The sequence below is a fragment of the Pyrgilauda ruficollis genome, unplaced genomic scaffold (assembly GCF_017590135.1).
Source record: "Pyrgilauda ruficollis isolate IOZ18807 unplaced genomic scaffold, ASM1759013v1 scaffold7, whole genome shotgun sequence".
Taxonomy (NCBI): Eukaryota; Metazoa; Chordata; class Aves; order Passeriformes; family Passeridae; genus Pyrgilauda; species Pyrgilauda ruficollis.
The window spans coordinates 4782567-4809101 of NW_024528821.1; the positions used below are offsets into that span (position 1 = coordinate 4782567).

General features: G+C 50.3%; 1 protein-coding gene across 2 annotated transcripts in view; it reads left to right on the forward strand.

Annotated features, from left to right (window-relative positions):
• The window catches only part of OPHN1 (oligophrenin 1), a 53009-nt gene that overhangs the window by 19483 nt on the left and 6991 nt on the right, over positions 1-26535 (forward strand). For both annotated transcript variants that reach the window (XM_041485267.1, XM_041485268.1), the window contains exons 4-18: positions 672-743; positions 7056-7157; positions 8141-8251; positions 8894-8998; positions 9954-10083; positions 12047-12147; positions 13698-13789; positions 13911-13989; positions 14621-14654; positions 15952-16014; positions 16948-17022; positions 20612-20696; positions 21026-21084; positions 22421-22526; positions 23330-23489. In XM_041485267.1, the coding sequence (XP_041341201.1) occupies positions 672-743; positions 7056-7157; positions 8141-8251; positions 8894-8998; positions 9954-10083; positions 12047-12147; positions 13698-13789; positions 13911-13989; positions 14621-14654; positions 15952-16014; positions 16948-17022; positions 20612-20696; positions 21026-21084; positions 22421-22526; positions 23330-23489 (1374 nt within the window). The remainder of the gene's footprint in view (positions 1-671; positions 744-7055; positions 7158-8140; positions 8252-8893; positions 8999-9953; positions 10084-12046; positions 12148-13697; positions 13790-13910; positions 13990-14620; positions 14655-15951; positions 16015-16947; positions 17023-20611; positions 20697-21025; positions 21085-22420; positions 22527-23329; positions 23490-26535) is intronic.

Sequence of the window (26535 nt, forward strand, 5' to 3'; positions counted from 1 at the left end):
CTCTACTTGTAGGACCAGTTCTGTTTTACAGCAGCTCCCTCAGGAGATTTCACACTCACTGTGTTCATCAGCTTTAAATTCCCTGAGGGGCTGTGCTGTGTGGTGTCCTGTCCCTTTCTCTTCCCCTCTCCCTTCTCTGGAGCGTGGGGCAGAGCCTGTCAGGGAAGTGGGGATGGGAGGAGACAGCAGGCTGGTCCCAGTGCCAGGCTGGAGCTGGAGCCAGTGATACAAACTGGGATGAGTTCACTTTCCTGTGGATTCATGGTAAAGGCGTGCAGAGCACCATCCAGGAAAGCATCTCTAATGAGACTGGAGTGGAAGAGGCACAGGCAGGCTTTCCCTTTTCCTTGGCTGTTCTGTGACAGATAACCTGGCAAGGGAAGTCCATCTTTTATTTTAGAGCAGCCTTGTTAGATGGGGTGGGGGACACTCCCTGTCACCCACAGGATGTCCTCAAAGCCTCCTGGGATGTGGTTGGGGTTTGCTGTGTGTCACCCATGGGGAAGAGCAGGTACAGATGTTTTAAGTGAATTCACCTACAGACAGAGAAGAAGTTTCCAGTCAAAAACATTAAAGTCTCAGAGCTCTTGGCTTCTAGCCCTGTTCAGCCTCTGTTTAGGAGAAAATTGATCAACATCCTGCAATTAAAATGCTTTTTCTTTGCACTGTAGGTGCAGAATGCAAGTGATTTGCTGATCAAACCATTGGAAAACTTTCGGAAGGAGCAGATAGGTTTCACCAAGGTAAGGCTTGTTTGTTTGTTTTCAGTGTAAACAGATTTGTTTTCTGTTACTGTTTTTGAATTCAGATTTTTCTCCTGTTGTTGTTAACAAGCAGTTGCTCTACTGCATTCTGACTTCAGGCACTCAGAAACTCTCTGTTCAATGCTGGCTTTCAGCTCTTGGCATGAGGGTTCGTGCTGTGACTTTTAGTCTGATTTTTCAATCTTAATAGTCTCCAAAATCTTTTCCTGAATTCTTTGGGTTCTCTCCTGGCTTGATTCCAGCACTGCCTCTGTCCTGAGCCAGGAGTGCTTGTTTCAATGAGGAGTTCCTCCTTGCTGCTTTATCTCCGCTCCCCTTTGTTCAGTCAGTGCTATTGAGAAGAAAATACTTTCTGCAGAGAAGTGTGTGGTAGAGTGGGAGGGAGGAAGGGAAGGAGGGAAAAAGGGAAAGCAGGAGAGGCCAGCAGGCAGAACCTGATTATAGTCATAGGGCTTTTGTTATGAAATATTTACATAAAGCATCTAATGAGTCTTTCAGATGGACCAAACTTTTAAAGAAACAAGCTATAAAAAGCAAATTCTGCACATGTGGAGCACAAAAGATCATTTTTCCCTTGTCTGCTATCAAGAAATCCAGATTCCATGTTACTCAGCGGCAGCTTAAAATGGGGCTGGCTCTGACCCAGCTCTGAAATGGAGATGTTTTGGAGAACACTTGAGGCTTGGATTCAGCCCAGCCCATCTGGAGGCTTTGACGTTTAATAAATACAGGGTTAGAGAAGAGCTACTCGATGGCCCTCCTGCCCTCTGCCATGCCCTGAGGGCTGGTGTGTGGAGCCCTCTGAAGAGCTGCAGCCACGAGCATGGCACAGGGGCTGCCCATGGCCCCTGCTTTCATGTCCTTCATGCTATTTTTATCCCAGAGGGCCCTTAAGGTGCGTAAGGGCCACTTTGCCCACAGCCTAGAGCGTGCTGTGCCCTGAGAGCTGAGCTGCTTGCACCCACAGGCTGTGTGCCCATGTCCTGCTCCCTTCCCTGATGGCAGGCACAGGTCTCAGCAGGGCTGGTGCCGCAGCCCCAGCACTGACACAGATTCACCTGGCAGCCCTTCCTCAGTCCCTGTGGATGGGCAGGGTGCTCCAGGTAGAAGCACAGGTTGGTGACAGTGGCAGGACACTGCCCAGAGCAGCTGGAGAGGTGGCAGAGGGCAGGGGTTTTGGAGGTGGCTCAGCCATTGTAGTTTGGTTTGGGTTTTTGTTTCTTGTGAGGAACATGAGCTACGGAGGTGCCAGGGCACTGTGGTGGGAAGAGGGCTGTGCTGTGGCTCAGCACATGTGCTCCATGCAGGAGCTCACAGGACAGCACCCTGCACCATGCCAGGATCCAGCTGTGCCCACGCTGACAGGGATGCACAGGGAGGTACCACTGTCCCCAGTGCCACCTGAAAGCCTTGAAAGGGTGCAAGTTTGGGAGTGGGTCCCAGTCACTCCAGCCCCTTGTCCTCAGCTCTGATGCTTCCCTGACAGGAGCCTATGCCGGCAGCAGGAGGGGTGAAGGACAAGTGAGGCTCCTCACAGCCGTGCTCTGTCAGTGTGGGTTCCTCCCATGGCTGCTGGGCCTGGGAGGACCCTTTCTGATCTGCACCAGGGACAGAGGCCCAGGCTGGGCTGTGGACCAGCCTGGAGACATGACACAGGGAATTCATGCCCTCTGCTTAGTTTCCGTATTTTGGCAGCGTCGCCTTCTGTGAGATGTTTTCTGTTCCCTTTGCGAGCTGCTGGAGCCAAATAGGAAGAGCCCTTGAATTGGGGCTTTGTGATGCCTCTGGCTGGAGCACAGCCAGTCTGACCAGCACATCTGAGTCTGCATTCACCCGTTCTCCCGGAGGAATGGAGTCTCCTCGGGAGGGTGTGCTCCCACACGGGGCAGCCCTGGCTGTCACCGGGACCCCCTGCAGCCACTCCCTCCCGCCACAGCCCCATGGGGTCACTGCTTCTCCTGGGACTTGCTGTCAGTGTGAGTGACTTGCCACATCACAGATAAAAGAGAGGATCTGGGACCCCCTGAGCTGACCCATTTCCCAGCTCTGGCACTCATGGCAGGGGGTGTGTGTGGGAAGGAGCTGGTGCCTATGGAGGCTCCATCCCTCCCTCTCCATAGCCCTGGGGCTCAGCTCCACCCTGTGGGGCTGGGACCCTTGGGGAAGAGCCCGGTCACACTTACTGAGCTGAGGAGGATTTGAATAGAAAAGTTTAATTCCAGTTTCACTTGGAAGGAGACAGCTTTTTTTAAAAAACACAAAGCAAACAAAAAAAATCAGAGGGAAAAGCTTGTTGGGATGTACTGTAAGGGCAAGAGGAATGCTGAATAGCTGCAGTGTTTGTCAAAATTTCTTCCATAGGAGATAAAATATTCCTAAAAGGTCTTAGTAAATTCTGTTATTAATTTAATTAATTACAATTTTAAAAGAAAGGGAGGTTAATAACTTCTACTTGCTTTCATCTCTGGAGGAGCACAGCCTAAGAGGCATTTGAGAGAAAGCAGTGGGTGAGGGAAAAACACCAGGATGAACTGAGTGTGCTTTGATAGAACTGCTCTTTCTATACCCCTTGACTTTATAGAAATCTGACTTTGAATTAACTGCTGATGCCCCATAAAAATGAGCTATGATGATCCTGCATCCACTGCTCTTGCACCCAGACCCCTCAGGTGTGCATGGAGGTGGGGGCTCCCAGCAGGAAGTGTGTTTGATTTATGGAGAGGAGAAGTGGCCCATGAGCTGGGCTTCTCACTTGCTGCTCACTCCACCTCCCTGAAAACGGGAATTTCAGAGGATCCTATTCAGCAGCTACTGGCTAAGGGGGAGTTTTGGCAAGTCTGTTTGCTCTTTTCCCCTGATGAGCTGGACCTGAAGCTCCAGTGTCACCCCAATGCTGGTGGCAGTCGGGGTGCAGGCAGGACCTGGCACACACAGAGCAGCCAGAGCTGCTGCTGCCGCATCACCTGCATCAGCAGGCAGCCAGTGCTGTCCCACGGGCTCCTGCCATTCCTGGGCACAGCAATGCCTGTCAGAGCTGCCAGCACGGGGAGTTTCAGAGCACCCTCCTGCCTGCACTCGGTGGGATCTGCTCGGCTGTCCCAGTGAGCAATAAACAGAAGGTGGGTGGTGGCTCTTGGACTTGGCAAACCTTAAAGGAAACGTGGTGCTACCCTTTGCTGAATATTCATGAGAAACTAATTTGTGCTCATGTTTCCAGATTGTGCTTCAGTCTGTGTGGTTTTTTTTGTTTTTTTTGTTTTTTTTTTTTTGTCTTGGCTTGCTCTGGTCAGCAGCCAACTCAGAAGGATTTGTAGGTCATCCTTCTGCTGCTCAGTTATATGCTAATTAGCCAGAGTGGGAATGATTGGCAAGCTCCCTCTTAGTGGCCCAAAATGCCACACTGCACTGTGGTCCTGTCACACATGGGTCCATCTTGGACATCATTCCCAGTCCCTTCAATCTCCAGAAACAGCTCAGTGCTCCATGTCCCCAGTGTGCCCCTGCCTGCCTTGGGTGCTGGCAGAGGAGGAGGCACTCCCCAAAGGAGTTCCTGTCTGGCTTCCCAGCTCCTGCTGCAGAAGGAGCTCCACTGCTCTCCCAGTCTCTTCCTTTCTCTTCACCAGTCTTTCCTTGAGCAGAGGTGATCCATCTTCCTCAGAACCCACCATGTCTTCCCACAGGGAGCTGCCCACAAGCTGGTGACAAAGCTACTGCCTGCTGGTTTGTGGTCTCCCTGTGGCTGCAGGCTGTGGCCTCCTGTGGCCATTTGTGTGGGCACCACAGCCACACACAGCTCATGGCCGCCTCCATGGGTTCTTGTTCTTGTGGCTGTGTGCATGGGCACCACAGCCTCCCACAGCAATGTCACCTCTCCTGGGGACGAGCCAGGAGCCACGTGCTCCGAGGCTGCTGCATCCAGAGGCACATCCCCCTGTCCATCCCATCCTGCTCCCTGCCCGTGGCCTCTGCCATGCCTGGCCATGATGGGACCAGGCTCTGGTGGTTCCCTTGCCCTGTGCTTCCCACAGCTCCTGGCACAGCCTCCCAGATGGAGAGGAGAAGAGGTTGGTCCCAGCTCTGGCCTGCAGTGTGGCTGTCTTGTCTGGTGGCCTCTCCACAGGGTGGGGACAGCTGAGTCACCCTCTGAATGCTGCTTGCTGGTGGTGAGAGGTGGGAGAGAACTCCTGGAGTGGGCTCCAGCCCCGTTGCTGCTGCTCACCCACAGCTCTGCTGAGGAGCAGGGATGGCACCATCCCTGTGCTGCCACCACCACCTCTGCATGCCACCTTGCTGGAGACAGTGAGCTCTTGGTTGGGTTTGGAACTAGCTTTCCATGGCAGCACCTGCTTTTCTGTCTCAGGACCTGCTGCTGGCACAGCCGTCTCCTCTGAGACGTGAGGAGGTGGCCACAGGAGCGCTGTGCCTGCAGCCCCACAGCTCTGCTTCCCTGCACTTCTGTGGCCTTGGAGGCTCCTCACTAAGGAAATGGAAACAAGGCAAGTTCCTGGCTGTATTAGACAGGGCGTTAATGGCACAGACAGCCCAGGAGTTTGACTTTACAGACACAGGAACTGCTGCTCCACAAACGCTTTCACTGCTCTGGGTTTGGGTTTGCTGCTCAGGGCCTTAGTCACGAGGGTGGTGGTTTGTTTTGGTCGTCCTTCCTGGCCTCAGCCCTGCAGTTGCTGCGCTGCTTAAATTAGGATTCACCCTTGGAAGACTCTCTCTTCCTCTGGATTTGATGTAGATCTCTGTTCTGATGTGTGAGGCTGCTAACACAGAGTCACAGTAACTGATATTGCAGGGGGAGATTCCACCCTTCAGGTGTCCTGTAATTCCAGGGTCTGCACAGCAGGATATGTAATTGCTGAGGTGAAAAGGTTTGCTGGGCTAAGCCTGCCCTCCTCCAGACACTCACACATAAGCAGGAGTTGCTGCCACTTCCTCATGGTAACTGTGCTTTCACTACAGCCATGTGGGGACTATCGTGGGGAGAGAATCCTCTTCCCTGGAAGGCAGCTGGTAGGAAGGCTTGTTACTATTATTGGGAGCCACCTGTGCTGAGCCCAGGGGTTTTGGGAGCCCCCAGGCATCCTGCTGCAGGGCATCCTGACAGGCAGATGGAATAGTCTGTGCAACTGGAACAGGGAAGCAAAACTTCAGGCAGGGGAAGCTGCGGTCACTGCAAAATTCATGAGGAAAGTTCCTAACACCCAGCAGTCTGGCAGAGCCCATCTGCTCTGGCTTGTGGTGGCACTGGTGTATGCTTGCTTATCCATGCATTTCTGAGTGGGGGCAAGAGAACAGGATGTCAGGGCTTTCAGGAGATAGATGTTGAAAGATGCCAGTAATTCCCCAGGAAGCTGGAACTGCTTTCCACTTTCTTGAGCTTTCAAAAGCCAGACAGAAGATCTGGGCATCCCATACATACCTGCAATGTGTGTACTCCAGCTCTCAACTGCTTGGACCTGGCACTGAGGCTGCTGCCAGGCTGGAATTTCCTGATTTCAGTAATTTAGTTGCCTCCCAGGAATCTCTGATATGTCAGATATCATCTAAAGTGGGTCTTTGTTAACCTGGCCTCTACTCTGGTTGCTTTGTGATTGCCAATGTCACAGTCAGTGCATGCAAGAGCCAACAGCCTGCTGCTCAGTTCTGCTGCTCCCTGCCTGCTCTCAGGGGTTCCTTCTTGAGTGTCTCTGTTTGCTGCTCTTGTTCATTTGTGCTCTCTTTGCAGCACTGTTGAGGGCAGATGAGGATTTCCTGCCTGCCTGTCAACCTGCCAGGCTTCTTCTTTCCTTCTGGTACTCTCAGAAACAAATGATAAACTCTTTAGGACAGAAAGTTGCCAAAATCTAATGAACCTTTTCTTCACCTTGCTGTGTCTCTGACATTGCAGTGTTTGCCCAGTTGTTTCTGGGCTGTGTGAACAGCATGTCAGGAGATGGTGAACAGGTTTTTGATGTATAAGCACGTCTTCAGTTTATTGGATATTGAAGAGATTGAGAGTGGGGTTTTGCCATGATGTTGGCAAGAAAAAATACTCTTTGTGCCGCAGAATATTGCTAGACTGGGTCTTGAGGTGTAATTGTATCCAAGGTGTAATTGCAGACAAGGTAGGCAAGGGGCTGTGAAAGCAGAGCAAATGAAAGTAGCCTTCTGTTCTCTGGCTGGGTTGACCAAAATTTTTCCATGGGAATACAGAATTGCACAAAGAATCTCGGTGTTGATGCATGTTCTTATCTGGAAAATGCCAATAACTGGTTCTGCTTCAACCTCTTGCATCTACAGGAAAGAAAGAAAAAGTTTGAGAAGGATGGTGAGAAGTTTTACTCTATGCTGGATCGCCACTTGCATTTGTCTTCCAAAAAGAAGGAATCTCAGTTACAGGAGGTGTGTATGGAATTTTTCTCAGAGTTAGGTCCAAAAGCAACAGCACCAGCTGCTCTAGGTCTTAAAAAAGGAGAGGAATCATCCCTTCAAGTAACCATTTTAAATTGATAATCATATTTAATTAAATATCAATAATAATAATAATTAATAATCAATTAAATCTACCCAAAGCCTGGATTCGCTGTGAGACTGGGGAAATCAAGCTCATAGTTCTCCTGTGCTGTTGGATACTGGTAGTGGCTTCAGACATTGTCATTGATTGTTGTCACCTTGATGGTGAAGGGCAGTGACCAATGGCACTGGCATAGCTGGGACTGGCCACCCTTTTCCCTGTGGAAGTGCTCTGGCTGAAAAGTAGCCAGTTGTTATTCCTTTTGCTGGCGTGGTGTCCTGCCTTGCTGCTGGTGTTTTTGGGTGGCTGTGGGGGCAGGCAGAGGAGGAGGTTCCTTCCAGCTGGTGCTGCTGCAGGCATGTTGCAGCAAGGAAGGAAAGCCAGCTGTTCAGCCCACACCAGAGCAGCTGGATCTGGCCACATCTGTCCAGATCCAGCTGTCAGATCAACCTAGAAGCATCTCTGCAAGGCAGACTGTGTGTGAGCTCTGGGAGCATTGTGTGCTCCTGCCACTGCTGCAGTTCCACAACTGCTGCTTCTGGGACACAGATGGAGTCAGGCAAGAGGGTGGTGATGGTGGCCTTGTCAGGAGAAGAGATGGAGAAGAGGTTTGTGCTAAAGTAATAAAAGAGCTTTGGGAAAGCCTTTTCCTTGCAGAGTGAGAAGAGGTTTTGGACCCTTGAATGAAAGGGAGCCAGAAATGGGCAAACTTAAAAGAATATCCAATGTTCTAGCTCACAGCTGGGCTGGACACCAGGCAGGTTTTCAGTGAGGACAGAACTATGTGTGGGCTGACAGACAAAAGTGAGTCAAATATTTTCACGCTACATGCGATGTATTTTCTTTTTCCACCTTTCCCTCTTTCTTCTAGGCCGACCTTCAGGTGGACAAAGAGAGACACAATTTCTTTGAGTCCTCCCTCGAGTATGTGTACCAGATCCAGGAAGTACAAGAAAGCAAGAAATTCAGTATTGTGGAGCCGGTAGGAGCTTCCTTTTCTCTCAGTCTCATTGGTTATGTGCTCTCAGATGTGCTGGCAAGGGATGAGTTGCCAGGTTGGATTAGGTCCTGTGGGAGCACTGGAGCTTCACAGGAGCACTGTGAAGCCCCAGCCCTGTTTCTTCTGGCTGTCTGTGGATCCTGAGGAACAGGTTGGACACTGTAGAGAGCTACAGGTCTTGTTATGACTTATCTTGGCCCGCCTGGGTTTGGTGAGTGCTGTCTGTCTGCAGAGGACAGAGGTGTTACCTGCCCTGCTCACCTGTCCCAGCCTGGCCTGCAGGGTCCCAGACTGGCTGAGTGCAGGGACCCTGCCCTGGGTGGTGGCTCTGCCCCAGTGCCAGCTGCAGTGGAGTGTGGGATCCTGTGGATCTTGTGGATGATCTCTGCAGATCTGCTCTGGGTCTCCCTGCAGGGTCTTTCATTCTGGGTGTTTTATTCTGACAGATGTGTGGGTGGTAGCTTGGGCTTTAGGGACACTATGGTGGATAAGCCATACCAAGGCTGGCATTCCAAAGTTGTGAGGAAAAAATAATTTCATATAATTTCTGAAACCCCACATTCTGTCCATCTTTCCTTCCATTACAAACACAGAAGTTCAGTGTGTCCTTTTCCTCCATGGCAGGTGCTGGCATTTCTCCACAGCCTCTTCACTTACAACAACCTGACAGTGGAGCTGACTCAGGATTTCCTCCCATACAAGCAGCAGCTCCAGCTCAGCCTGCAGAACGTGAGTCCCTGCCCAGCTGAAGGACTTTTCTGTGTGACTTCTGTTCTCATTTGTATTTACACACCTTTGATGGCAAGGTCTTTCCACCCAAGCAGTCTGGCCATGTTTGCATTGTTGCAGATACTTTTATTTCCTTCTCAGTTCACATGGGTTTTCCCCTCTCCTGCATGGGACAGGTCACAGGTCTATGAAATTGTTTTCTCTGGAAGGGGCTACTGCAGTTGCATCATTTAACGTGGTGCATAAAAAACCTGAGATTTTCTTTCCGTTTCACAAGATTGAAATTGTACTCTAGGAAGGCCTCTAACCTTGATCTTAATGGTACTGGCTTCCTGCAGGCTTGCTAGGTGCTTTGGTAATCTCCTCTGCTGGCCAAGTGTGCTCATGGGGTAGAATATCTGAGTCCTGTTTTCTTTATCTTCAGTCTTTCCTGACTGGCCTTCATTTCTGTGAAACAACAGCCATAAATCTGAGCCAAATGGTTTTGCTGCTGGCTGATTAATTGGTCCAAGTAGTATTTCATCAAAATGCCTGGATTTTGTACCCCCTGTTGATGTGACTCTTTCATGCTAGCCTAATCCTTTGGAAATCAACACCTTTGGGAGGAGAATACACCTGTTACCCAAGCAGTGGTGTGAACAGGAGCTCAGGTGCTGCCTCTGCTCCAGCCAGCCTTGAAATGTGCTGAAGTTCCTTAATTAAGGGAACAAGTGGCCTCCCAGCTGTGGCCCTCCAGCACCATCTCTGCACATGATGTGTCTCTTCAGTCATCCCTTACAGCTCAGTGGTTCTTATAGCCAGTTTCCCTGTGGATTTGTGGAGTGGTTTCCATGTTTTGTACCTTGGGAATGGATTAATTTCTGCTACAGCACCTCAGATTTATCTAGGAATAAATAACCTGCAGCTCACTTTTTGCTCATGTTCAAGTATGCTTCTGTTTGTTTTCTGTTCCCAGACGAGGAATCACTTTTCCAGCACACGGGAGGAGCTGGAAGATCTGAAGAAGAGGATGAAGGAAGCACCCCTAACCTGCAAGCTGCCTGGGCAGCCGACCATCGAGGGCTACCTGTACACTCAGGAGAAATGTAATGGCTTTGGGATGCAGCTGGATGCAGCAGGGAATGGGGCTGCCCTGACATAACCCAGCTGTGGGCTGTACTCAGCCCTGCTGCACTGGGTGTCACTGCTGCCAGGCACAGCATGCCCAGGGTGTCACCTTCTGCCAGTGCCTGAGGTGCCCAGGGTGTCACCTTCTGCCAGTGCTGGGGAAGCACTGGCAGCCTCAGCTGCAGCGTTGTCAGCAGTGGCACAGAGCTCTGTCCAAGTGACATATGTGTGACAGCACAGGGCTAATTGCCCCGTGCTCCAGTGAGATGGGATTTATGACTCCAGAGCCTGGAGCTCTGGCAGACTCTGCCTTGGCTGTGTTTTACCAGGATGAATCTGGTGTCCTGCCCAGCCTCCCTCTGGCAGCCTCTGTGAGCAGCTGAGCACAGCCAAGGTGGAACGAGTGCTGAGTTAAGCTGCTGAGAGCAAAACTTGTAATTCTGAGCAGAATAAAATCAGACCAAATACAGCCTTTCCCAAAACCTGGCTGCAGCTCTCCATGGCCATGCAGCAGGAATGCTCAGAGGACATAAGTCTGTGCAAAACTGTGACCTCTGAGGCTACAGACAACTTTGTAAACATTCATTTTTAATCCTGTATAGAAATCTATTTATACACATATTTGTATGTCTGTTTATCTTGCTTTTAAAAGAAAGCATGCTCAGTAATTTTAGATCCTAAATGTGGCATGTTTGCCCAGGGTGTCACCTTCTGCCAGTGCCTGAGGTGCCCAGGGTGTCACTGCCTGCAGTGCCTGGGGAAGCACTGGCAGCCTCAGCTGGCAGCGTTGTCAGCAGTGGCACAGAGCTCTGTCCAAGTGACATATGTGTGACAGCACAGGGCTAATTGCCCCGTGCTCCAGTGAGATGGGATTTATGACTCCAGAGCCTGGAGCTCTGGCAGACTCTGCCTTGGCTGTGTTTTACCAGGATGAATCTGGTGTCCTGCCCAGCCTCCCTCTGGCAGCCTCTGTGAGCAGCTGAGCACAGCCAAGGTGGAACGAGTGCTGAGTTAAGCTGCTGAGAGCAAAACTTGTAATTCTGAGCAGAATAAAATCAGACCAAATACAGCCTTTCCCAAAACCTGGCTGCAGCTCTCCATGGCCATGCAGCAGAAATGCTCAGAGGACATAAGTCTGTGCAAAACTGTGACCTCTGAGGCTACAGACAACTTTGTAAACATTCATTTTTAATCCTGTATAGAAATCTATTTATACACATATTTGTATGTCTGTTTATCTTGCTTTTAAAAGAAAGCATGCTCAGTAATTTTAGATCCTAAATGTGGCATGTTCCTGCAGGCCAGTGGCTATTTTCTATCTCTATTTATGCTTCCCTATAAATCAGGCATGAAAAGCTGTTCTTCCTGACAGCTGCAACTTAAAAACAAATTACAGAAAAAAATACCAGTTGAATCATTTCCTATAAAGGAGTTCAGGTAAGAAAACAGAGGAAAGTGACTATGAATCTGGAAATAGGAACTTCAGAGTATTTTAAAGCTGCTGTTGTCTTCATTATTGAGTTTTCACCCACAGGAAAAAGTAGTGGGGTTTGTGAAACAGACATTCAGGACATGTAGGATCCTGCCAGTGTAGGTCTTGGCAGGATTGGCCAAACCAGCCTGGCTTGTGGTCAGAGTCCCACAAACGCCCTTTCACCAGCTGTGAGCTGGGAGGTGCTGGAGGCAGCAGCTGCCCTGTGCTCTTTCCTCCTCCCCTCCTCCGTTTTTCCTCTCCTCCTACTTCTCTCTTTGTCTCCTCCCCTTTCTCTCTTCCTCCTCCTCCTCTTCTCCTCCTGACTCTTGCCCATGGAGACACCTGCAAGGGAGATGTCCCCCAGGGCTGTCAGTGTCCATCCCCAGAGAAGGGAGGACATGTGGGCAGCACTGACCATGCCCAGCTACAGCCCTGTCCCTGATTCCAGCCTCTCCTGTGTTCTGCAGGGGCACTGGGCATCTCCTGGGTGAAGTATTACTGCCAGTATGAAAAAGAGGCCAAAACCTTACGGATGACACCCATAGACCAGAAGCCTGGAGCTAAGCAGGTGAGTTGGATGTCTGCAAACATTGGCCCAACCACTGGGCCCACCCATGTATGGCCTCCCTTCCCGTGACAGCTGACCCTGAGGTGCCACAGAGCAGAGAGGGCTCTGTCCCCTCTCTGCCTGCACAGGGCAGTTTGGTATCACCTGGAAGAGGCAGCCCCATGAGGAGAGGTCTCACTCCACTGTGTCCCTGGGAGCCCAGGCCCTGCAGGGTTTGGCAGCAGAGTGAGTCGTGTGACATGAGAGATACCAGACAGTGCTGGCCCATGAGTTCAGTCTGGGGTGAAACTTGTGCTTCTCTGGACCAGCTGATGTTGATCCTTCCCCTTGCACAGGGGCTGGAAGCCACAAGAACTGTGGCAGCCACTGAAGTGCCTGAATGACTCAAGTTACTAGAGGAGATACTGCTTCCAAATGCAGCATTTCCTCTCTGTGTGCTCACAGCACTGGTTTGTGGTTTGATTTCTGCTCTCAGCACTGGTTCTGTGGGACTGGGACAGTGTGGGGAGAGGAGAGGTTTAACAGTGCAGCTCCAAACTGCACCAAGGCAGCAATTTGGGTAACTACTTCTTTCACAGAGTGCTTTGGTTTACCAGAGCCTGGGAGTTCCCTCAGTCCCTCCTCGTGACAGGGGAGGGGTGGGAGGATGGAGCTGAGCCAGTGCCTCCAGCTGAGTCCCCCGCCCTCCTCTGCCATGGAGCGGGTCCCCGGGGCCTTCCCAGCCAGGCCTGTGTGCTCCAGTGTGTGAGCTCATGCTCTGCTTTTGGCAGGGCTCTGCACACTGCAGCAGGAAAATAAAATAGATGTTTTGCAACCCCTTGGCAGAGAGCTGGGCAAAGAAATATCCAAACTATTGTATGGAGAGATTTGTTGTAATTTATGCTGTAAGCATGTCTAGTAAGGCCCATTACTGCAGGTAGGGGCTCAGAAAACTTAATGCCTTTCCAAAACACTGGCAGTCTGGTAGCTTGCACCATCAGGTCACGGCTGGCCACAAACCCACAATCAAATTATGAATTGACTTTGCTGTGGAGTGACTTTGCAGGGACACAAACACCCAGGGCTAGAGCTGAGCTTCTCAAGAGCATGCCTGCTCTGTCTGGGGTGAGGAAATGTACCTCCCTTTGTCACACAGTGTTTGTGTAAAGCCATTTGGTTCATTGCTGCTGTGGGTAACTGGTACTGATGACCAGCCCTGATAAAAATTAGAACCCAGCTGTGTCAGAGCACAGGTGAGCGTGGTCCTGGCCTCAGAGACAGAGAGTGCCTCTCTGGCTTGTTTGGAGCAGTGTTCCAGCAGTGTAGGGGCAGAGTGCTGCTGTGTGGGATAGTGCTGTTGAGTCCAGAACATTCTCTGGCTGAGAGCAAGCCTGGAACTCTGATGTCTGCCTGTGATGATGGTGGGAGGCCCACCTGTGCTCCTGGTACCAATGCCATCGGAATGTCAGGACAGGTGCCATGGCTAGTGCTGGGCTGGGCTGAGGGGCCTGAGGAGCCTAAACTCTCCCATGTTTCTGTCATCTCACCTTGGCTCTTATATTCTCTCCTAGGGCACCTTGGACCTGACCCTGAAATCCTGCGTAAGGAGAAAGACTGACTCCATAGACAAAAGGTTTTGTTTTGACATTGAAACTAATGAAAGGTGAGAGGCTTCGTGTCTGGCAGCCCCAAACCCCACGGGCCTGCAGCAAATCTCTCTTTGCTGTCTATTAAAAACAACTTTTCTTCCTTTCCCTGCCTGTCGCTGGGGGAATTCCGCACAGGTCCGGGACCATCACGCTGCAGGCACTGTCAGAAGCCAACCGAAGGCTGTGGATGGAGGCCATGGACGGGAAGGAGCCGGTGAGTGTTCCTGGAGCTGTTCCCAGCTGGAATGCGCTGCCGAGCAGTGTCCTCTGCCGGCCGGTGCTGCTCGGGATCAGTGCTGCACGATCACCATGGGCTCCCTGCCGTTCCCTCAGCTCCCACTGATGGTTTTGAGTTCCCCCCGAAATCTCGGGATGTTCCCTGCTGTGCCAGATCCCGGCCTTTCCGGGGCTGGTTCGCTCCTGCTCCTCACTGCCTGCTGGAGATGATGCTTGGTCTGTCCCTGCTCTTAGCCACCTTTTCAAAGGTGTCACTGCCTACTCTGCGCTCATGTTCTCCCACCTTTCTGGGCTTACTGGTGTCCCCTTCATTCAGTCTGAGCAGAGCTCAGAGCCCTGTGGTTCGCCTACAGAACAGAGAATTTCCCTTGCAATAGGTGCCCCACTGAAATACAGGGAGGCAGCAGAAACTCCTTAATTGTGCAAATAATGGGTTCTTGCCTAAATATAAAATGAAATTTCTATGGGACATTGTCTTTTTGGCTGTGATTGCCTTTGGGTAATGTGGGGGTGATTTATGGGATGTTGCATTTTCTTTTATTAATAAATACCAAATCACGTTGATGATGTTTTTGCTTCTCCCTCCCCCATTCCTGCCCTTTTTTCAGATTTATCACAGTCCCATCACGAAGCAGGAAGAAAGTGAGTCACTTCTGTTGCTGTTCTTTGGGCTCTCACAGCCTCGAGGCCAGGCAGGATTTTCCTTGCAGATACACTCATCCTGAAATCCTGCTGAGTAGCACTATCCCTGCTCCATGACAGCAGTGTCACTTCTGTTCTTGCACCACAGTGCCTGGCACTGAGCCCAGATGAGAACGAGTTGCACAGAACTGCAGTGAGCAGTTTTTATTTAGCCAGGAGTAGTGGGATGTAAGGTTCAGTTTGCACCTCCAAACCTCAGGAAGAGATTCTGAGGATGTGTCCCTTAACAAAGTTTATAATAGGGCAATAGAGGTGGCATTGAGTTCACTGGATCTCTCACCCACCACCGTGTCCTGTGTCCCCCCTCTCAGCAGTGGGCTGTACCCTGCAGAGCCCTGGAGCACTGAGACACTTGCAGAGCCCTGGAACCCCTCTGGGGCTCTGTTAGCTCTGAAACCTGCATTCTGTCCCAGAGCTCACTTCATCAGCACTGTTGTGTAACTAGCTGGCTGTAAGGAGCACGGGGGGAGCATTCCCAGAAGCATGAGCACAAACCTGCTGTGTGGCCATGTTCACATCACACGCTGGGAGGAATGTAAATTAGGGTTCCACTGAGTAAACATTCTCTATTTGTCATAGATTAAAGCTGGTAAGAATTCCAGTGATATAGCCCTCAGTACCAAGCACCAGGTGGGTCTGTGCTTATTCCTGGGGCAGAGCTAAGAGACCTCTGAGCTTGATGTTGCTGTTGCTCAGAGCAGACAGAATCAGTATAAACAACCTGCTGAAAATGCAGGGATCCCATAAGATTCCCCAGCTCAGTGGAGGAAGCCCTGTGCTCAGTTTTCCTCAGCACATCGAGCCGGATTGGTTTTACTTTTTAATCCTAGTGATGTAGATAAGAAGAAATTACACAGTCCCATGATGAGGAATAGCTTTAACTAGAGATTTTGCTCTGGAAATTATTATTTAAGTCTTCATCGGACACAATCCAAATAATTTACACTATTATTACTATTAAATACCTTATTATTAAAGACAGGGAGGGGGTAGGGAACAGTGCTGCAACTCAAGATGAATTTGAGGGAAAATGGGAGAACATGTGGAGCTAATAATGCCTTGTCAGGATGTCCAGAACGCTGGTGTTTCCTGAGGGGATGTGGGTGCAGGTGTGAACACTCTGTGTGCTGGGGCACTGTGGTGCTGGGGCTGGGGCTGGGGCTGGGGTGGGTCTGGGGGGTCCCAGGGGTCTCCAGGAGTGCTCAGGCAGCTAACACAGCTTCCTTGTCCAAAACAGTGGAGCTGAACGAGGTGGGCTTCAAGTTTGTTCGGAAGTGCATCAATGCAGTGGAGACCAAAGGTGAGGAGCTCACCCAGCCTGGCCGTGCTTCCCATGGCCTCGAGTGACACTGTGGCTCCTGCAGTACAGGGTTAGCCACTTTTTCAGCTTTTAGATGAGGAATGTCTGTTCTTCAGTTAAATGCATGTTCTTCAGGAGCAGAAATCCCACCTGGTTCGGAATGTTGTACCAAGACAGTTGGGGTTGAATTTCCACCTTTATGCTGTTTTCACTCGTGGTTTTCTCAGTTTTGGCCCTAAGCACACCCAGTGTTGGGCAGGAGAACAGCTCTGGTAGCAGGGGTGGCTACAGGCTGCTTCAGTCTCAGTCTGTGAAGCAGTAGAAACAGATGGAAGGGTGGCAGCTCATCCTCTGGGCTGTCACATACCATCCAGCACCAGTGAACATCACCAGTGTGGGATGGGGGTCTGGATTCATCTCCAGATTTGGGGCTGGGGCTGCTGGGGCTGTGGCAGCCAAGGCCCACTGGAGTGCAGAGCAGTGGGGGCACAAAGACCTTGCTGGCAGAGCTAGAAGAGAGAGTGATTCTGCCTGTCCCAGCGCTGGCCAGTGTTTTCAGATTCTACTTCAATGTCTTTGTGTTCTGTGGGGGTTTGAGCAAATCCATGATAAAGCAGCACCCCACAGAAGTGGGGTGTGTGGGCTGGTGTGTCCGACAGCCTGGCTGTGCTCACCTGGCTGTGACATGGTGACCACAGTGGTGCTGGTGGCCTTGGCTGCAGGGGTGAGTGGAGCCCTTACTTGCAGAGCCCGGGGAGTGGGACAGGGTTTGGGATATGGGACAGAACCCGGGGAGTGGGACAGAACCCAGGATATGGAACAGAACCCGGGGCGTGGGACAGAGCCCAGCAGCAGGAGAACATTTCCACTAGATGGGGCTTGTGAACCACCAGCGTGCAACCTCGGCTAACGCTCCTGGCTTTGTCCTCTTAGGAATCACCACGGAGGGCGTGTACCGGACTGTTGGCAGCAATATCCAGGTGCAGAAGTTACTGAATGCCTTTTTTGGTAAGAATTGATTATTCTGTGCAATTACACTGTCGTGTTCTTGAATTATTTGTGAGGGACAGAGAGGATCGGGTTCCACAGTGAGAAATGTCCAGCATGGGTTTTGGTCCCTGTGACACCTCTGAGGCTCACCTTCCCCTTCTTTCCTGGAATAACCCAATGAGCTGGAATGGGAGGGTGGCCTTTGCAGGCAGCCCTCCAGCCCTGTGTAAGGTTTTTCTCTGGAAGGATGGGAACACCTCGCTGTGTCGAGTGTACCATAAGGACCCAATGTATATTAAGAAGTCAGTGGATGCCTTACTGCTGTGAGCCTGCCTGTGGCTGGATTTGTCATACAAGCTTGGCAGCTGGGGAAGTGTTTACAGTCCTGGCAGGTTGAGGGGCTCAGCAGCACTGCTTTGTGCCAGGACAGGCCCTTCTGGGCTGGGCCCTGGCTGAGGCCATCATACCCTCACCTCGTGGTCACCTGTGAGCCTCTCGGGGAACCTCTGGGCTTGATCCCCACCTACCAAGGCCAAACCTTTCTCCCCAGCCCTGCCTGGGGCTGGAGCACAGGGCAGGGATTGCGTTCACCTCTCTGCCTGCGTGCCTCGGGCTCACGCCAGCTCAGACATCTGATATTAATGCAGCACTCAAAGGTTTTGGCTGCTTCCTATTGCTTCTACTCTAGATGTTGTTTATTAAAATCTTGGTTTGTACTGGTGTCTGGCTATGCCCAGTTCTCACAGAGCCATGACTTTGGGCATCTGCCCAGCTCTGCTGGCCTATGACTCATTGCTGAGCCTCAGGTTCTATTGCTGCTTGATTCTCACCCTCCCTGTGAGCAGCTCTGTGGTTTTCTCCTCTGAGTCCCACCAGTGAGTGGCTTTTTGTTTTGTTTATCTGCATGGGTCTGGGTAACCACTTGCCACCCCACTATATATGAAAGCATAATGGAAAGTCCAACACCACAGAAATAACTGCTGCAGCAGGATTTCATCTTTAACCAATCAAAGGAGATAATTTTTTTTTTTTTAGTCTCTAGTCCTATTTTTTTTCAAAAATAAATCCTGCTGTTTATTTCTGTAGTCCAGCTTCCCCCCATCCTACAACTACATCCTTCACTTAGTGGCGCCACAGACATGATGTGGTTTGTCAGGGGGGGTAGGCAGGAGCAAATTGTCCTTCCACACTGCTGGGCCTCCCCTGAGCTCCCTCCTCTCCGTGCAGCAAGAGGGAATGCTTCCAGAACAGCCTTCAGGGGAGTAGCTGCAAGTGAGAGATTTGAGCTGGCATTCAGATTACTTTGGATGTCAGAAAGCTTGTCTTGGACCTGTTGAAATCCATTGTTTCAGCCAACCTTGTGAAAAAATGAACTGTAGAGAATATGCTCTCAGTGACTTCTCAGAACTGCTTAAATTTTACCTTGTGCTTCCCTCTTTGTCCTCATTAGCACCACTCCCAGCCTCTCCAAAACCCTGACACTGGTGCTGTTTTTCTACTTTGCCCAGCCATGGGGATTAGGAGCTCTCTTTGTGTGCTGCTATGGCTTCGTGTGTCTCGAGGGGAATCCCCCATCCCAAGCAGAATGTTTATTAGCAACCTCTAAATGAACTTTATTCTAAATGTGGTGGCCTTGGCTGCAGGGGTGAGTGGAGGGATATGGGACAGAGCCCGGGGAGTGGGACAGGGTTTGGGATATGGGACAGAACCCGGGGTGTGGGACGGAACCCAGGGAGTGGGACAGAACCCGGGGTGTGGGACAAAACCCAGGATATGGAACAGAGCCTGGGCGTGGGACAGAGCCCAGCAGCAGGAGAACATTTCCACTAGATGGGGCTTGTGAACCACCAGCGTGCAACCTCGGCTAACGCTCCTGGCTTTGTCCTCTTAGGAATCACCACGGAGGGCGTGTACCGGACTGTTGGCAGCAATATCCAGGTGCAGAAGTTACTGAATGCCTTTTTTGGTAAGAATTGATTATTCTGTGCAATTACACTGTCGTGTTCTTGAATTATTTGTGAGGGACAGAGAGGATCGGGTTCCACAGTGAGAAATGTCCAGCATGGGTTTTGGTCCCTGTGACACCTCTGAGGCTCACCTTCCCCTTCTTTCCTGGAATAACCCAATGAGCTGGAATGGGAGGGTGGCCTTTGCAGGCAGCCCTCCAGCCCTGTGTAAGGTTTTTCTCTGGAAGGATGGGAACACCTCGCTGTGTCGAGTGTACCATAAGGACCCAATGTATATTAAGAAGTCAGTGGATGCCTTACTGCTGTGAGCCTGCCTGTGGCTGGATTTGTCATACAAGCTTGGCAGCTGGGGAAGTGTTTACAGTCCTGGCAGGTTGAGGGGCTCAGCAGCACTGCTTTGTGCCAGGACAGGCCCTTCTGGGCTGGGCCCTGGCTGAGGCCATCATACCCTCACCTCGTGGTCACCTGTGAGCCTCTCGGGGAACCTCTGGGCTTGATCCCCACCTACCAAGGCCAAACCTTTCTCCCCAGCCCTGCCTGGGGCTGGAGCACAGGGCAGGGATTGCGTTCACCTCTCTGCCTGCGTGCCTCGGGCTCACGCCAGCTCAGACATCTGATATTAATGCAGCACTCAAAGGCTTTGGCTGCTTCCTATTGCTTCTACTCTAGATGTTGTTTATTAAAATCTTGGTTTGTACTGGTGTCTGGCTATGCCCAGTTCTCACAGAGCCATGACTTTGGGCATCTGCCCAGCTCTGCTGGCCTATGACTCATTGCTGAGCCTCAGGTTCTATTGCTGCTTGATTCTCACCCTCCCTGTGAGCAGCTCTGTGGTTTTCTCCTCTGAGTCCCACCAGTGAGTGGCTTTTTGTTTTGTTTATCTGCATGGGTCTGGGTAACCACTTGCCACCCCACTATATATGAAAGCATAATGGAAAGTCCAACACCACAGAAATAACTGCTGCAGCAGGATTTCATCTTTAACCAATCAAAGGAGATAATTTTTTTTTTTTAGTCTCTAGTCCTATTTGTTTTCAAAAATAAATCCTGCTGTTTATTTCTGTAGTCCAGCTTCCCCCCATCCTACAACTACATCCTTCACTTAGTGGCGCCACAGACATGATGTGGTTTGTCAGGGGGGGTAGGCAGGAGCAAATTGTCCTTCCACACTGCTGGGCCTCCCCTGAGCTCCCTCCTCTCCGTGCAGCAAGAGGGAATGCTTCCAGAACAGCCTTCAGGGGAGTAGCTGCAAGTGAGAGATTTGAGCTGGCATTCAGATTACTTTGGATGTCAGAAAGCTTGTCTTGGACCTGTTGAAATCCATTGTTTCAGCCAACCTTGTGAAAAAATGAACTGTAGAGAATATGCTCTCAGTGACTTCTCAGAACTGCTTAAATTTTACCTTGTGCTTCCCTCTTTGTCCTCATTAGCACCACTCCCAGCCTCTCCAAAACCCTGACACTGGTGCTGTTTTTCTACTTTGCCCAGCCATGGGGATTAGGAGCTCTCTTTGTGTGCTGCTATGGCTTCGTGTGTCTCGAGGGGAATCCCCCATCCCAAGCAGAATGTTTATTAGCAACCTCTAAATGAACTTTATTCTAAATGAACTTTATTCTTTATTGTTTTCATTCTCCTTCCAGATCCAAAATGCCCTGGGGATGTGGATCTCCAGAGTGGGGATTGGGACATCAAGACCATTACCAGCTCACTGAAGTTCTATCTCAGGTAGCACTGCAGGTCACACCTGCCCCAAGGAGGCCAAGGGGTCTGGGGCTGACCCAGATGAACAGTGAAATGAGCAGCCAGATATTCACATCTGGCTGTTGAGAAGGGCAAAGTGACAAAGGCTTTGGGAAGAAGAATGATAAATATGGGTGTTGCAGTATCCCTCAGTCCCATGGGGAGGACTCTTTCACTGATATTGACTGCAGAGGGAAATGCCACTGGGACTTGGTGGCACTGAGGGATGAGCCAGTTTGCCCATTGGTCCAAGATGGGTCACAAGTGGGTCAGAATTGCCCTGCAGAGCTGAGTTTTCTTTCTGGTTGTTGCAGGAACCTGTCTGAACCCGTCATGACGTACAAGCTGCACAAAGAGCTGGTCCTGGCTGCCAGTAAGTCCCACAGCTTCCCACTGATGTCCCTGGCCTTGCTCTCCCCAGCCAGGGTCCATCAAAATCCCTTGGCAGAGCTCTACCAGCCCAGCTCTGTGGTGTTCCTTGCTTCACCTGTAGAGAGAGCAGTGGCTCTCTTCTCCAAGTGCTTTTCTGTGCCTTCCCTCCTTTTCTCCTGCAGTGCCCTTCCCTCAGACAGGGTCTGTGGTCTCGGGGGGTCTGGAGAACCAGAGGATGTCACTCACTTGAAAGCAGCACAAGTCTGCTACAAGAATTGTTTCCCTCTAGTATTGATACATTTATTTTAAAACCTGTGGGGGAATGGGATGTGCTGTTGCCCCCCAGATAAGTAGGTGTTCCCTTTAGGTTGTGAAATTTGTCCTGGGATGTTGAAAACAGTCCATGGAAGGCATTTCTCTGCTGTAGCTGTTGGGATTGAGTCACAGTTTGGACTAACAGAGGTCAGCCAAGAAGCTGCTCCGTGGCTGTCACCTCGTTGTGGCCACTGCAGATAAGCTGGGACAGCTGTGAGCCAGTGCCCCGTGAGGGAGACAGGGATGCAAGGAGCTGGTCATCACCCTCAGCATGGGACTCGCATTTGGAAATGTGTGGCATTAGAGCATCCCTCATCCCACTGTGCCTCCAAAAGTCACAGGGAGACTGGGAGGGTGCCCACTTTTTCTTCATGTGTCCCTCTGGAGAATGATTAACACCCATTTTTCTTGGAAAGGGAAATGTTCCACCTCTTGCTGAAGGTGACCAAGCCCAGGATTTATTAGTTTCAGAGCTGGTTAAACCCATGATGGCTGGGTGTGGGCAGGACATTTACCCCTTTTCTGCCCTCCCTCAGAAACTTGCACCATTGAGCTTCCCAGCCACCAGACCCCACACTATTCTTTTCACACAGAGTATTTTATTGTTTCCTGATTATTTATTCTTCTAAGGGTGACCTCTTTGGGTCAAGGACTCAGGTTTTTTTCCCTGCAGGATATTTTTAGGTGTTGTTCAGTGTCAGAGCTCTCTGGGCTCATAGACTCCCTGTGTGCTGCCAGGTGTGTGGAACAAGGATGCAAAGGGGAGGACCTGCCCATGCCCAGCCTCTTTTGGAGTATGTCCTTGGGCTCCCTTTCAAGCTCCATTTCTTCCTTTTTCCACTTCATATTGTTTCTCACTGTGTTCATCCTGTTGCTTTGAAATCTCACTTCCCTCTGCTCCCTTTTGCTCCCATGCTGCACAGGGAACAGCTTCCACAGGTTTCCTTTGGCTTTATATTTTTCTGGTGTATTTAGTTTGAAAGTGTTTGGTACAGATTCTTCTTTGTGTTGCTGCTTTCCAGAGTCTGAGAACCTGGATTACAGGCTGGGAGCCATTCATGCACTGGTCTATAAACTGCCTGACAAGAACAGGGAGATGTTAGAGCTCCTCATCCAGCACCTTGTCAAGTAAGCAGATGTTTTCATCTAAAACCAAAGAAAGGGGAATAATGGAATCAGCAGAAAAGCCTTTTTGGGAGTCTGGGTTTGCAAAATTTCACCCACTGTAGTCCCCTTGGGAATTTCCATGTGGATTGCACAAAGGGGTTGACTATTCTTGCTGCCCTCTGCATGGAGTGATGCTTCTCTTTCTGGTGGTTCCTTCTATCCCCTTTCAGATAAGCACAGAACAGGAAATTATTTAAAAATGAAAATACTCTCTGAGAGCAGGGGCTGTAAATTGTCACCCCTCAGAAATTTATTGGAAACCACCATAGTGTGCTCCCTAAATTCAGTTCTCTTCCTTCAGAAGGAAAGAAAATTAAAGCCAGAAGTTGGTTCTAGAGAAAAAGGATATAGGATTTAAATTATTCCTTTTGTGCATATGTTGTGCAGATAACTTTTGATTTCAGAGTTAAGGAGGAGCTGGGAGTGAGAAGAGATCAAATAAAGATGCTGTCAGCACATTGCTCTCTCCAGCATCTGTCCGAGCCAAATGTGTGTGTCAGAGCTAGAGCCATGTTTGTCACTGCTGGAAAACAAATTCTGAAACACAATGAAGAAAACTGAATTACTGATTCTTAGTGTATCCTGGCTTTTCTTTCTTGGGGTTTTTTTTGTGGTTTTTTTTTTTTCTGTTTCTTGGGGGTTTTTTTTGTGGTTTCTTTTTTCTTTTTTCTTTTTCTTTTTTTTTTTTTTTTCTTGGAATAAGATCTGTTTGGAAAAAAACAAACCAAACCAAACTCTGTTCCTCCTCCCCCTGCCCTCTGCAGCGTCTGTGAGCACAGCCGGGAGAATCTGATGTCACCGTCCAACATGGGGGTGATCTTCGGGCCCACCCTCATGCGAGCACAGGAGGACACCGTGGCAGCCATGATGAACATCAAGTTCCAAAACATCGTGGTCGAGATCCTGATAGAGCACTTTGGGAAGGTACGGGGCAGCCCGGAGCAGCTCCGGCTGCTCCAGCCTGCTCCTGCAGACTGTTGCTGTGGCAACGCGGCAGCGCTCCGGCTCCTTCTGGAGTCTCCTTGGGCTGGCTTTATATAACACTCTGCTCTGAAAGGCTTCAGGAGGAAGCAAAGAGTAGCAGGTGTGTGTTCCTCAGTGTTGCTGTTATCTGGTCCCAGAGGTAGAGCAAGTCTGGGCATTTTTGCCTTTTTAAACAAGGCAAAGCTTTATTGAAAAAAACCCTATTGTATGACTGCACATTACAGGGCTTCACTCTTTCCATTGCTAGACAGGAGCTAGGCCAGAGGAGAGTTGGTTTTAATGGGCACAGTCCAAGATGAGACACCGCACAACTGTTAAATCAGTGGAAAAAGCCTAGAGCAGACAAGTGTTGAATGGTTGATGAAAGTAATTCAGCTGTGGCTGTGTTCAGATACAGACAAAGGGATGGTGTGGAGATGGAATGGGGAATCTGAGGGAGGTACACCCTGGACTGAGGGGGAGTCTGAGGGAGCTGCTGCCTGGGGTGGAGCTTTCAGAGGAGCTGAGGCTGATGCCCATGTCCCTGGGCCATGTTCTCACAGGACTGAGAGCCCTGGAGAGCATCCTGTCTCATCTGCCTTCCATGGATCTGTGCTGAGTATTCATATTTCAGCCTGAGCATCGTCCATGTGCCCGGCCAGGGTCTGGTTGCTGGGGTGGTGCTGAAGATGCACATGCAGACAGCAGCTTTGTCATGTGGAGTTCTGCCTTTGGAGAGCAGAATGTTCCACTGTGTCTGTGCTCACACTTGCTCTCAGATACCCGACACCAGCTCAGGGGTGTCGGGTGGCTGGGGGATGACAAGAGCTGGGTGTTAATATTGAAAGCTGGAGCAGCCTTTGCATCCAGAGCAGCAGATCCTGAGCAGGGAGCAGATTACTGCCCTGGTAACAGCCCTGGGTTCCAAGGAGTGAGTTTGGTCCTCCAGCTTTTCACAGCAGAGTACAGAGTGTCCAAACCTCTCTCGTGGAGCCGTTCATTCAGGGATCTGTTTGCTGTGAGGGGGCTGGCGGCAGCTCCCAGTATACAGGGCAGCACATGGGCAGGGGCAAACCTCCCTTTGGAAAGGGAAGAGGCAGCCAAAGGAACAGCAAGGTTCTTGCAACAGGGATGTGGAGCCAGAGCAACCAGGTGGGGACCACATGGGGTTGTGGGACCAGATGAGGGGTGAGAGTCGGCTGTGATGCCAAGGATTGAAACGGGGTGGAAGAGCTCAGACAGGCTTCTGAGTACCCAGAGCAGAAGCTCATGGAAACACCAGCCAATTCTTTTGTAGGTGTCCATGTAGGTCTCTTTTGTAGGTCTCTATTCTCTTTTGTAAGTCTCACTTGTAATAAGTTCCCACACAAAAACAGGGACTGTTTTTTGTCTGGGATCTCACACACTTGCTCCAGAGATGAGGCTCTGTGCTCCCCTCCTTACAGCCTGCAGCTCAGTCTGAATTAACACACCCTGCCACCTCTGAGAGCTGGCATGACAGCTTTAATTAATTTAATTTAATGTCCTTTTGCTTGCTTTTAATTTCTGCAGCAGTAATGTTAAGTTAGTCACATTTATTGGATTGAGTTTATAAGTTCAGCATTGGAGCTGACAGAGTCTTCAGTTCACACATGAGCAAACAGCTCAGATGAGACTTGGAGGAAGAGGGGATGTGGGTTATATGGTGCAATCTGAAGACTCTGAAGACAGAGTAACTATTCATGAAGTGTTTGTGGATAATTGCTGTTTCCACAGCTCATGTTTCAATGCTGTGGTTAAATTAAATAGGTTGATTGTTCTGGAAACACCTTCTTCCCTGTACAAACCTCCTTAAGGTGAGGGTCTGTCAATATATTTGTACATTTATGTTATTTAACTTGATTTTCAATAAGAAGTAAATCAGAGCCTGCACCCACCTCTTAAACACAGTCATTTGTGGTTGGTTTAGCTTGGGTTTCAGGTGTTGAAAGCAGTATTCTTTGGTACCTGTATAAGTGTCCATGGGGAGCTTAATGTTTCTTTTAAAAGCAGGATTGGATTCTGCTCAGGATAGAGGGATGAAGGTTGATATTTCCAAAAAAATTCCCCCCTACAGGCAATCCTTTGCTGATTTAATAATATATGAGTTCTTTTAATTCATGTGCTGCTATGTCACAGCAAGAGAGTACTCCAGTACTCCAGACCTTGTGTTTTAGAGCAGGGAACATGTCTTGCCCCTGCCCAGGGCAGAGCCCAGCAGGCAGTGAGCCAGCACCCACCCTGTGTCACCAAACTCTTGAGTGTAGGGTTTTTTTCCCAGAGTGGGTGTGTAATCTTCCCTCACTGGAGATATTCCAGAACTGTCTGGACTCAATCCTGTGCCATTTGCACCTTAGGAAAACCCTGCTTGAGCAGGGAGGATGGGTCAGATGACCCACTGTGGGCCCTTCCAGCCTGAACTTTTCTGTGATTCTGTGTTGTTTCTCCTCTCCTCGTGCAGATTGGGCCAGGCTGTTGGGAGCAAAGCCTGGTTCTGGCACATGGATTTATCCAAAGCCAGCCCAGGCTGGGGCAGGGCAGCCTGACCCAGTGTGGGTCAGGTGTGGGGAGCTGTCTGCCGCTGCCCGCCCTCCTCAGGCACACACTTGGGACCAAGGAATTTAAACCAGGGACATGTTTTCCTCTCCCATCACCCATCTTGGTCTCCTAGCCCTGCTGTTTGGCCAGGATAAGAAGGAATATATTTTTGGTTTGAATTACCAAAATGAGGCACTTAATCAAAGCAGAATGTTACACTTCTTCATGTTAAGATTTTTCTGGGTGATGCAATTAGGCTGTTTTTCCATATTGAAGTGTGGCCCAAGGGTGTGGTGACCCAGCATGCCACTGGGGCTGGCACAGCTCTCCTCCTCTGGGCTGGAGCCAGGAAGGGTCCAGCTCCACATCTCCTGGGACAGGCAGTGCAGCCTCTGAGTTCAGCAGCTCAGGCCACCTCTCCATAGTAAGTCAGGCTTTAAAGTCTGACAAA